This window comes from Anas acuta, chromosome 11 (assembly GCF_963932015.1).
Source record: "Anas acuta chromosome 11, bAnaAcu1.1, whole genome shotgun sequence".
Lineage (NCBI taxonomy): Eukaryota > Metazoa > Chordata > Aves > Anseriformes > Anatidae > Anas > Anas acuta.
In genome coordinates, this window is record NC_088989.1 from 14,686,595 (window position 1) to 14,699,284 (window position 12,690).

At 40.0% G+C, this 12,690-nt stretch overlaps 1 protein-coding gene across 13 annotated transcripts in view; it reads left to right on the top strand.

Annotated features, from left to right (window-relative positions):
• PBRM1 (polybromo 1) overlaps window positions 1-10,997 on the top strand; it is a 59,566-nt gene extending 48,569 nt beyond the window's left edge. For 7 of the 13 annotated variants that reach the window (XM_068694716.1, XM_068694719.1, XM_068694717.1 and 4 more), the window contains 4 exons: window positions 744-902; window positions 7,201-7,271; window positions 8,428-8,644; window positions 8,974-10,997. In XM_068694716.1, coding sequence (XP_068550817.1) covers window positions 744-902; window positions 7,201-7,271; window positions 8,428-8,644; window positions 8,974-9,146 — 620 coding nt within the window. In that variant the 3' untranslated portion in view covers window positions 9,147-10,997. Of the gene's footprint in view, window positions 1-743; window positions 903-4,787; window positions 4,944-7,200; window positions 7,272-8,427; window positions 8,645-8,973 lie in introns of all 13 variants that reach the window. The other 6 variants (XM_068694722.1, XM_068694724.1, XM_068694725.1 and 3 more) reach the window with 3 other exon arrangements.
• The last annotated feature ends 1,693 nt before the right edge of the window (window positions 10,998-12,690 follow it).

Here is a 12,690-nt window from a genome sequence, read left to right on the forward strand (position 1 = left end):
AAAATGGGGAAAACAACAGAAAGAGGCAAAAGAAAAATATTTTTGCTTCATCAAACTGCTGCTTGTTATGTTCCAAACACTAAGGACCTATCTACACTAGGGAAAAACTTTGCAAGTGCTTCCCAACTTTGCCACTGCTTTTCGGCTGCATCAGTAATAAAAAACAATAAACAAACCCCAAAAATGCAACAACAAGAAAAGAAGTGGGGAGCCCAGGAAGAAACGGGCCACCACTGGCACTGCTGCCTGCTATTTGCATCTTGCTTTAGGGCACATGTGAGAGACAGGGTGCTCAAAATTCCTGTCTGTGGGAGAGCTGCTGGCCTTGGCTGGGACTGGTTTAGCTGAGCCAGTGGTGTCAAAGAGGGAACGTTTTGCCATGTTCTCCTAGTGCGGACTGAGCCTAGTGCTGGACTGCTGCTTCATGTTGGTAACACTGGTGTTATTATCCAATTTGTTCTTTGACTTTTCAAATTTTTATTTTATTATGATTATTTTTTATTATTATTTTATTTTTTTAGAAAAAGATAAAACTTTGTGGACTATTTTTCATGCAAGGTTCTCTAAAAGTCTTAGCTGCAGCCACATGAAATCAAATCATATGCTGTATACAAAGATTCATCTGTTCTACTTTATATTTGACTAAACTATGCCAGTGTTTGACTAGTCCTTTTTAATGAACAGATAATATTTTGAAATTCTGGGTTACAAAACAGAACTGAAAATCTAAAATACTTTTACAGAGCGGGCAGCTAAAGTTGCTGAGCAGCAGGAGAGAGAGCGAGCAGCACAGCAGCAGAATCCCTCCCCCCGGGCAGGCACTCCTGTCGGGGCTCTTATGGGGGTGGTGCCGCCACCAACACCAATGGGGATGCTCAATCAGCAGTTGACACCCGTTGCAGGTAAAACGTAGGAGCTATGACCATTTTTTCCTCATCCACTATATCAACCCCCCTTCATAACTCTGAACACTCTCTTGGGTCACTTTGTTCTTGCGGAAGAAAAGGCTCAAGCTCTTCAGTCTTTCTTCATGGTGACTGTACGTAGCCTCAGCAGTGGGCTGGCGGTCCCACGTTACGTGCTCCACTAGTGAGTAGCCTGTTGAAAGCGCAGAGAAAGGCTCCTCCTCGGGCAGTAGGCCTGTTCTGTTGGTGTGCAGTCGTGTTTATTCGCTCTGCTTTGCCAAGGTCACGTTTAGCCCTGCTGCGGCAGGAGGGGAGGGAGCTGAATGCTCTTGTAGTGCATGCGGCACCAGTGGACATGGTAAAGCTGGAGGCAAATGATGGTTTTTTAATTGTCAGGGAGGTGAGAGGCAAACAGAAATCCATACCAGGCTTTAAGTCCAAGCGTAAGAATTGTTAGTTGGATATAAGTGTTGTACTCTAGGTTCTAGTGTCATTGCAAACACAAGTACAAAATCCCAACATTAGTGCTTTTATCAGGTGATTTTCAGACCAGTTCAGAGAACTCTTCCATGTGGTCCCTGTTGCGAGGTGCTGTGGTCGTTGCCAGTCATAGTCCGACTTGAGTTCGTAGGCAGTGTGCTCAGAAGTATCTCCAGATAAGATCTGAAGAGTCTTTTATGGAAATCAGCCTTACATCTGTGAGAGAACAAATTAGGTCTGACCCGATAGATTGTTCTCCTTCCCCCATTTCTGGTTAGCAATAGCTGGGTGGCTTCAGTCAAGGTCAAAATAGTGCTGAGTAGGTAAAAATGAGTATTTGGAGGTTTGGTGTTTTTATTTTTTCATTTATTTTTGACTTTGTTTTGTTTGTTTTAAATTTCCCTTATGGCATTCCAATTATTCCATTTACTCTTTTGTCATTTTTCTTTTTATGTGTCTTGCTGGCTGTGGCCATACTTAGAGCTGCCAGCCTGAAGTGTTTTTCATTATGGTCTCTAAAACATTTTTTCAGAAAATAGGTTGCATGGATGTTTAGACAGAAGGCACATTCCTTGTTTAGTTCATGGTCTCCAGATTATAAAGCATTTGTTTACACTGAATTGCGCATTTCTTTTAGTTGTTCCTTTGTTTATTTTTTAAACTTTGTTCCTTCAACACCTTGTAGATTTTTTTTGTCTTGCAGTGATGATTTTTCTGAACTGTTTGCAGTTGGTGTGTGTGTGTGCACATCTTTGTGCATATATTTCCAAAAAAAAAAATATCTCCAGCACTAGTCTTCTTTGTGAGTAATCTACTTTAATCCAGAATGCATAGCAATGTCATCACCTTGTGGTTGTTTTTTTCTTGATTTGGTTCTTGTTTTTTGGTATTGTGTCGCTTTTCCTTTTTTTTGGGGGGGGTGTAGGTATTGATAGGCAGTAGTACTTTTATTAACACTTTCTTAAAAGCTTTCCAGCAGCTGGGCTTTCTGCAAACCACACGTGTTACCTTCCTTCCTGTGGCAGCCTCCTCAAAAGCATACCTCTGTTCAAGACCATCATCTTATAGCTCACCCTGTTAGGTCTCTTTACTCTGTCATTGTGAAATGCTTCATTAAGTGGATGATCAAGTGGTTCTTTAGCAATTCTTGCTGATTTTTTTTTTCCCATTTTGAAAAATGCAGTCTTCCTTCTTTTGGTTTCCACGTCTTACTTGGAAGTGCCTTACTCTGTTGAGACTTCTTTTACATCCTCCTCCATCTTTAAGTCATTGAAAGCATTCAGTTGCTTTTCTCTGTTTCAGAGAACTTCTTCATCACTTGTTTATGACCCACAGGTACAAAAAAACTGGATATCCTTTTGAGATATATTTTCACTTAGTGCACAGTGCTCTAGTTGCTTTTAAATTCAGGTGTTACAAAAGCTTATTTAAACTTATATCGTTGTAGTAAAAAAAAAAAAAAAAGTAGAGGGGGGAGAAAGAGTAAGCTAAAAGAGTAAATCACAGCTGTGGGAGCTGAAAATAGTTTGCCCAAGCTTATTAGTTTAAAATCAAAATGGTAAGTCATGTATGGGGTATGAAAGTGGCTGCACTTACAAGCTTGTGAGGAGCTACAAGAACTGACTTCTCATGGACACCAATTCCCAGTGTTTTTATCCCAGTCAGCTATTAAGTATTTCGTCTGGAAATATAGAAATGAGCTTTTGTGATTGACAAGTGTGGGCTTGTTTTGTTCAAGGTTTGTTTTTGCTTTGTGGTGTTTTTTGGTCCTTTTTTTTTTTTTTCTTTAAAAGCTTCAGAATTGTTTGTAGGAAAAATGAAGATGTGATTGCTGCTTGGGGTGCAGTGGAAGTATCAGGCAGTAGCTACAGCAAAAGCCTATTATTCTAGGGATAGTTCTGTTGTTTTCTTCTTTGACTTCTCCCATTAGGAACACAGATTTCATTGTGTTGATACAGAGGTACAGATAATTTCTAGATATTTGAAATAGGTACCAAAGAGCTACTTAGTAAGTGCTGATCTAGGTGTCCTGCGTATTCAGAAGAAAACGAAAACTTCTACGAAGTTCAGTTCTTTGTTCAACGTAAAGCTTTGGAATTTCAATTTCCTCACCTTTGGAATTTCAGGTTCCTCACCTTTGCAACTCTCCAGAGCAGGTGACAAATTCAGCTTGTGTGTTGGAGCTGCTGAAGGTGTTTCTATCCTGAGCTCACAACAGCTTTGATGAGAAAACGTTCAGGCAGAGCTGACATTGAGTTTCTGGCCAGTTTTAATTCAGAAATCTCAGTTCTGAAAGTTTCTTTTATGAGTTACTTAGAGTGTGGCAAAGATTCAGTAAGTGGTTTATTGGAAAAGGTTACAGAAACCTTTTAGAAACCAGAATTTTACATTTCTAAACTTACCTTTTATCTCACAACCTGCTTCTGTCCCCTGTCATCTTTCCATTGCCTTTCCAACACCCTTCCTTGGTTCTCTGACAACACAGTCACTAAAAGCATAGAAAATAAGCAAGAAAACAAGCAGGTTTAGTTCTAGGGCATACTACAGTGCAGATACTTCGCGTAAGTTTGCTTAACAGACAGCAACAAATGTGAGCCCAAGCCAAAACAAACTGTCCTTTTCCACCATGTGCAGCAAACTAACATTTTGAGCAGCACAATATCATCTTGGTTGCATCTTTGTTTTCCCTATTAAGACACTTTGTAAACGTTGAGAATTAAATTCAGTGAGTGACCCTATGTGCTCCTTTTAGACCCTTTTACTGCAGTCAGATGTGGAGAGCGTTAAGTCACTGCAGCCCAGCAAGCATATCCAGTGCTGTCAGGTTTAAAGTTTTAGTTATTTCTTAAATTCATACTGAAGATGGTTTAAGAAAAACCACACATGCCACTACCTTTAGTTTTAAGTATGTGAATATTCTAGGACTTCTACAAGTTAATTTTGCATATGAACTGCATAAAGATGTATAGATGTTTACTTTTTCCAGTCAAGTTTGGTCTCCAGGGTAGCCCATGAAGTAGGGCTGCTGGTGAAGCTTGCGTAGTTAGCACTGTTTGTAATCTGTATGCAGATGGCAGAGCTTTAAGCTGTGTTAAAGTTGCTTGCATTAGTAACATTTAATTGCGGCTGAATTTACTCCTTGTGTTAACACGTCTCAGTATTCAGCATTTACTGCCCCATGAGAAACATACAGATACGCTAAATACTAATTCATCAAAAGTGTAGCATTTCATATTTATAACTTTATTTTTATTTTTGTTCATTTTTGCAAGATACTAATTGTAGTATCGTCTTGCTGTACTAAAGGTGCTTTTTTTTTTTGTTGTGGATAGTGCATGTCTTACTGTGTAGATCATATTGCATGTTATTGATGCATGTTTGAAATTTGTTGTGTCCTTCAAGGCATGATAAGTGGCTATCCACCGGTGCTGCCACCTTTGCAGGGCCCAGTTGATGGCATTGTTAGCATGGGCAGCATGCAGCCACTTCACCCAGGGGTGCCCCCACCCCACCAACTTCCGCCAGGTATGCCAGGCATCCCAGGCATCCCACCACCCGGTAAGAATGTCATCCTCATTCGCTCCTTGTTTCATTTTCATGTACTTGCCGTTTAACCAACTGTTACAGAAATTACCTGCAGCTTGTTTTGGTCATAGCGTAATTGTTGATTGTGTCTGAACATGGCAGGTTTGTAGCCGCAGCGTGCACAGCGTACTGCTGAGTGTATGGGGTGCATGCAGAGCATTTACGTTGGCACAGCACACGTCCAGTATGCAAGCAGCAAAAAGGTTACTGGCGAAATGTGATGCTGCTCCAGCAGTGGTTCTGCTCCAGTTAAAAAAAAAAACAAACGACAACAACAACAAAAACACCAACACCACCAACAAAAAGAGACAACTGCATGAGCTTATCTGAAGTCTGAAAGATTGAAATCGGCCAGTTCATATCCTTATTCCATTTGAACAGCATCCTTCCACTCCCTCCATTATTCAAGTGATATCAATGACTTTCAAATTAAATTTGAAATGAAATTTATTGCTCTCATTCCTTACTGAACTCTTTTTCAGCGTAGGGGGGAGAAATGTTCATCTGCCCTCTCATCTTGTTTTCTGTGGATTTTTTTCAGTTTTTACCCCTGCTAACACGTGGCTGTTTAAAAGACACACATTCGATATGTTCAGCTGTTCAAACAAGCTGTGGACAAAAGAGTTTTAATTTCTCTCTCCTACCCCATTTGCAACTGTGTTTATCAGAAGCTCTGTTGGGACTTTATGTAAATTCTTGTGGTGATTTGTTGTTGTTTGCTTGCTTGCCTTTTTTGTTTTTTTAAATCCATCAGTGTTAGGCGTGCAGTTGCATCATTGCTGATGTGTAAGATTCACCATAATGTCATGTAGAGGGAGTAGGAAAACAGCAGCGTGAGCTTGCCTCCGACTCAGCAGGACAGTGACATTGAAGCACACAACAGCAGCATACAAATGTTTGGGAGGTGAACCCAGGACAATGCATTTCTTTGAAGAATGTTTCCAACTGGAGAAACGGGCTGTGTGTACGAAGTACTAAACTAAGAGAACTTGACTAAGGAGAAAAAAAAAAAACAAAACCACGAAATAATGCCCAGGAGTGGAGGACCACACGTGAAGTGGTGCTAAATCGGGCTGGGTGGGCTAAGGGTCAATGAAGCCCTAACACTGGGAAGGGGAGGGTGCCCTCCTCCAAACCTGTCTGCTTTGTACCAAAAAAAAATCTGTGCTGTATCCCACAACTTGCCTCATCAGTGTTTTTCCCAACTTCTGACCTGCTGTTAGTACAGATGCATTTAAAATGGAGGCTGTAATCAAACGGAAAACTGATTAGATACATGCTTTAGTGTGCAAAACGCAGTGACACATCTTCTGATCACTGGTACGGAAATCCGTGTGCAAATTAAACCCTTGTGAAGACCATAATTATTGTGCAGCTTTTCAAATGAATGACTGTGTAAAATGGCATGAAGAGAAAGAAAAGCAGCAACATACCTAACTGTTTTTCTTTTTTTTTTTTTCCTTTTTTATTGTTGCTGTTTGATTTATTTTTGTTTGGTTGTAGTTTTTGTTTCGGGGTTTTTCTTTTTTCTTTTTTTTTTTTTTGACCAAAGCATCTGCATAGAAAATAGCAGGAACTGCATGCATGACTCATTCAGATTTGTATGTGGGTGGTATCTGCTATATTCTGTGCCCCTTCACATAGTTAGGAAAAAATCGAAACTAACAGGATTTTTCTTTTCCTCCAAATGTTGTTTCATATGTATAGGACTATTTAAGCTTAACCTGCAAGTGGTGTTCTATGTTAGTGAGATATTACAGAATTTTTGCAATGTCTTGGCTTTCTTCCTACTATGAATGTGTTTTATAAAATTGAACACAAGGAAATTTACTAAAGGAAAACTGCTTTTCCTTTTTTATTGTTCTTTTTTTGTTTGCTTGTTTTTAAGGATTCCAGGAAGTTTCTGTTCAGCCAAAGGTGCACATTATAAACTAAAGGATGTAGTTGGGCAATCCCTAAGTAACATGGAAAAAAAAATAATTTTGCATTTCTTTAGTTAAATGAATTCAAGGGGCCACATATTAATGTTGGGTAGTTGTTGTTTCTTTTTTTTTTTCTTCATTCAGAAATTTCTAAAGTGTTTGTTTTTTTTTAATTGGGGGAGAGTGGGATATTTAAATGTTTTTAAAATAGCTTTAAGCAATGATAACTAAATATACATTTGATTATAGAAGACCAAATAGGTATTTCTCACTGCTCTGAAAATATTGTTTTATATTTTGGAATATAGGTGTTATAGGCCAAAATGTGTCCCCCATGGTAGGCACTCCAGCACCCGGAGCAAGTCCGTTTGGACAGCAGGTGAGTCATTTTCGCATTATTTATGAAGCTCTAAGGCTTTGAATTAGCATTTAAATGGGATCTCAGTTAAGACATGTAATGAATGCACATAGCCTTTCCCAGGGAGAACATAAATTCCAAACATACACTGATGTATTTAGAACCAGTTAATATCTTACACTCAGAATATATGTTTGTATTTCTTGGTTGATTTCTTATTATACTAATTAGGTTCTGCCTAGTGGGATAAGCCCTGCAGTATAAGCAACCCCGTGTTTTTCTTTCTGTTTTTCTTTCTTCTAAACTAATACAAGTAATTTTAACACACTGTTAAACTGGTGATAATTTCAGTTCTGCATGCTTTGTTGATGCAGCAGGGCTGCTTTTGCACTTTCTCAGCTGTTTCTCAGCTAAGTGGGTAAAAGCTGTTTTGCTTGCTCCCAGATTTCACAAACCAACAAAGCAGATGCTCGTTGGCAGTTCAGAACCTGGGGGTTTGGATATCAGTGATGATCAGATGTTCCTTCTCAATGTGGTACAGATGAATACAGATGAAATGTTCAGCACACTTGAAATTGTATTGAGTAAACATTTGCATTATAAAAAGAAACGTGATTTTGACCAGGGGGTATAAAGAAACTCAGAAGTTCAGTACAGTATGTGTGCCGTGACACTGAGTTATTCCAGACCATAGCTTGTCTCTGTTAAGAGTTCTGAGAATTGCTGGTTAATCACAGCAGTTGGGGTTCTTCTGTGTGTCAGGGATTTCTGTGTGACTGTGATGTTAGCCTGACTGCAATTAGTTTGTGTTTTTTTTTTTTTTGGTGGTAGCATCCTTATCTTCCAGGGATCAGGGTGGATTTGTATTAGATGTTATAGAGGTACCTAAAGCGAGATAAAACCCTACACCTTGCATATCACAGTTTTGTGGTCAAGTGTGAGAGAACATGAAATAAAAAGGAAGAAAAATAGCATTTAAGGGTAATATGAGAGAGGAGAATTGGTGGAAGTAATGAGGACATGTTTGCTGTTAAACGTGGTCTACTCATACATCCTCTTTGTGCATCTCAGTCACCGCCCCAGGTAACTGTGGCCAAAGTGGGTTGTCTTCCAGTGAAATTTTCTTTGTGCCTTCAGTTATAACCAAAACTACCTCTCCATTGCTTTGTTGTTGCAGATAGGAATCCTTGGCCCGCCAGGACAGCAGGCGCCCCCTCCGTATCCGGGCCAGAGCCCAGCAAGTCAGCCGGTCATGCAGCAGCCCTCAACTCCCATGTTTGTCTCCCCTCCACCAAAGACACAGAGGCTTCTTCATTCTGAAGCCTATCTGAAATACATCGAGGGGCTTAGTGCTGAATCAAATAGCATCAGCAAGTGGGACCAGACCCTTGCAGGTAAGGCTTTTGTGTGGAAACATCCCACTGTGTGTCAGAAACACTTTTGTAACGGTTTGGCTTTTATGGAAAATGCTAAATTAATCTGCTGCTTGCTTAATAAAATGTACACATGCAAGTAATTGTTAAACTGACAGACTGTAACTATATGTCATTAGTAGGCTAATTCCACTGATGCTGTACAAATCTAATTACCAGTTGTATGGGTTCAAATACTGGGGGTAAAAGAAATACTGTGGAGTTACATTCTCCTTCTTTCCTGAAAAATTGTGGTGAATATCAAATTTATCAAAGTCAGTAGATAATTGGGCTGTTTCTTAACCTTTCAGCACGACGGCGAGATGTCCACTTATCAAAAGAACAAGAGAGCCGTCTCCCGTCACACTGGTTGAAAAGTAAAGGGGCTCACACCACCATGGCCGATGCGTTATGGCGTCTTCGAGACCTGATGCTACGAGACACCCTCAATATCCGTCAGGCATACAATATAGAAAATGTTTAGTTGCATTCTTGCTTCTTTCTTTGATACCGGCATATAAGGAGTTTTGTGGAACAATAGCTGTTTTAGTTACTGGGTGGGGAGAGATAACCAACAATAATTTGTATTGCATTTTACTGTACATTGCAAGACCATTTTTATATAAGGACACTTTTAATAAGCATATTTCACTTTTTGTTATATTAAGTTGATTAATTTTGTTATATTGATAATTATATCAATATTGATATATCAACATATCAATATTGATATATTGATTAATTTTGTTATATTAAGTTGTGTTTGTTATATTAAGTTGATCAAATACACGGATTTTTGCATATGTTTCCTTTGTTTGAAAGGCGGTTTCATAATTGGTTACCTGTAGTCAAGGATTCATCTTTCTTATACTTTATTGCTGAGAATCTGATGCCATTGTTTTTATATAAAAGAAGAAAAATAGAAAACAAAGTATTTACAGATTGGTACAATGGAATGTGAAGTTAGTCATAGTTTACATCCTAGAGGAATGTGTGTACCTGTGCTTGTGTGTGCTAGCCGCTTCTGGCAGAAATCTCACTTGGATGTGAACAGGGAAGATCTCCTTGAAAGAAGCTAAAGGTAAGGCGTGCATTGAAGCTAGAGCAAAATCACATTTCAAGTCAGTATCGAGGCAGCTGAGTGGGCCACAGCGATTGTGGAAGTGCTAGTGCGGACAGGGCAAGGCTGTCTTGACTGCTAGTGTTGTCCAATCCTGTCCAGTTACTTAATTGTGTAGCCAAGGCCATTGTGATCTTAAATCGGTAACAGCATACTGGGCATACAGCTGGGCATGCCTGTGGGAAGTGAAACTCATCTGCCATGACCTGTTCTGGGGGTTCTGTGATGCCCTAAGGCTGAGCAGAGGAGGCAAAGCTGCTTCCCCCTGCAATTCAATCTGCAGGCGAGAGGCCAGAACTTTGAACCAGTTCAGGACTTGGAAGGTAAGTTTGAGGAGAGGCTGCGTTCTTTTGTTAGTGCAGTAACTTGATGCTTTTAAATTCACACACATTCTGTTGATGATTGGGCATTATAAGACGTTTTTCTGTGTGTATTGATTCACGTTAATGAAAGTTTTGCAATGCAAAATTTGAAATTGGACACACAAACGTAACTTTATAATAGTGCTGTATGCATAACTTCACCATACCTAGTACATCAGAGAAACAGATTACCCGCATTGCAGCCTTCGGAGGGTTTTTGGGTTAGTTTTTTAGCAAAGTAAGGTGTGTATAAACTCCTCTTGCCAAATTTCAGGGTTGTGACTGCCTTCTGCTAAAGACTTAACTGTCCTTGTAACTAACCAACCTTCTGGACTGCAAAGCTATTTGCTTAAAAGTAAATGCTTTCACGTACTTGATTGTAGAAAAAGAATAATCTTGGGTTGCATTAAGTAAGTGGGAAGGTAAGGTGATACTAATTTGAAAGAAATTGTTGGCAGGAACATGGTTACTGCAACTCAGTCCAAAAGAATAACTTTTTTCTTTTTTTCTTCTGAGAGAGTGGAAAATAGATTAATCTAGGACCGGTATTTTCATAAACCAGTTGAAGGTAACTAATAATTATTTGTTCTCTTCCTCAGTCCCCTTCCATGAGAAAATTTACTGTTTCTGTAAAAAAAAAAAAAAAAAAAAAAAAAAAAAAGTTGATGTTGGTGACTTTTTTTTTCAGCGTATGTTTTCAGACCTGGTTAATCCACGCTTGGCTTTTCATTAGACCTTGTACTCCTGAAGGTTAAGCTGATAACCAGGTGTGTAACATGTATGTACCATCACTTTGTTTACCTGAGTCTTTTTAATTTGAATAAAAATAGTTTGCAAAGTGTTTTGGATTAAACAGGTTTGAGTGTCCCATCAAGACTTTTGTTAGGATTTTATTTCAAGTAATTCTGGCAGTTGCTGATCCAGATCTTACGGAGTCCTTGGTATGTGCACGGGTGTACGTGGGTAAAGAATCGTTTTTATATTGTCCTGTGTGTTGCAAGGCATGCCTGGTAGGTGACAAGAACAGTGAAGTTGGAGGGAAAAAAAGCCAGAAGAAGGATGAACGAACTGTAGTAAGCTTTGAAAAAATACATGGTGGACTGGGAACCAGCTGAGTAGAGGTGATAAGATTCAGTCAGTTCCAGTTGCCTCCACTGTAGTTGCTTTGAAAATAAACAGCAAGCCTTATTTTCATGCTGGAAGCTAACCTGGCTCAGGACTATCTTTCATGTAGCTGGATAATGAAGGAAATTTAAAAAATAATGTGGAAAAAGCATCTTCTACCCAGTAAAATTACAAAACAAGATGGAAATCTTCTTTAATAACACCAACAGCAAGAAAAATTAAGTGATAGTGACCTCATGTATCTTGACGTGCCTCTGACATATGATTCACAAAGAACTATTTAAGCAACCAGAACAGATACCGTTATATTTAATTAACACACATTAATGTCTTGGACTCAGGGCACAAACACAGCCTCTCATGCAGGCTGCAAGGTTTATGGAACTTCAACCCTTCTAAAACCTGATGGTGCAGTTGCACCGAGATGAATTCTAATCATTGTTCACGTTGTATTTGCTCAATTTGAGATGCTGAAGATCGTCTGTAGATACAGGTAGCCCTCTATCGGCAGGAAGGGCACTAAATTGGAGCAGAATTTCAAAATGCTCGAGTACTTCTAACATCAAGAAACGGGATCTGCTTCATTGGCATGTGAAATATTCTGATCAATAACCTTTGTATTCTTTTTGCTTGCTGCATTTACCAGCAAGTCTAATTTGACTTGTCCCACAAACCAAGCCAGAAACCCAGGTACTGCAGTGCACAAGGATCTGGTGGTCCTGGGTGAAGAGATTCCCAGTCTGGCATTCCTTGGAGAAACTCCTCCAGCAATCCAGTGCAGAAGTCTAGCCCCACAGCTTAACTTCCAGTAAAGGAGACAGCAGGAGAAATGTGAAAACAAATGGAGGTGAAGCCCCCTGGGTTATGCAGCAGCACCAGTGCGTGGTTGGGCTTGGCTCTGGGTAAGCTCAGAGTGCACAGCAGCCTGGGACAAAAACCAGGGATGGGTGATCATGAGGTCTGCAACCACCTCCACAGGGAGTGCCCAAATCCATTTTCTATTCGATGTTTTAGGGAGGACTATCAATAATCCTCATGCTTTGTGCTAAGCACAAGCACCCAATGAGGATTTAAGGAACCTCCTCAGGAAGTCACAGAATGTGAGGGATCAGAAGGGACCTTGAAAGATCACCCAGTCCAATCCCTCTGGCAGAGCAGGGACACCCAGATCAGATCTCAGAGGAACGAGTCCAGGTGGGTTTTGAACCTCTCCAGAGAAAGAGACTCCTCAGCTCCCAAGCAGCCTGAGGGTCGATGAGCAGCTCCGTGGTTTCCCCCAGGTCACTCAGTCAGCGTGAGCCTGTCCCTTCTCTAGTGCAGGAGCTGTGGGCAGCATTGCTTAGGCCTAAGTATCGGGGTTTGTTTGCACGTGACTGCTTTCAGCTGCTTTACTGCATTGAATTTTTCCATGCTTGACATCT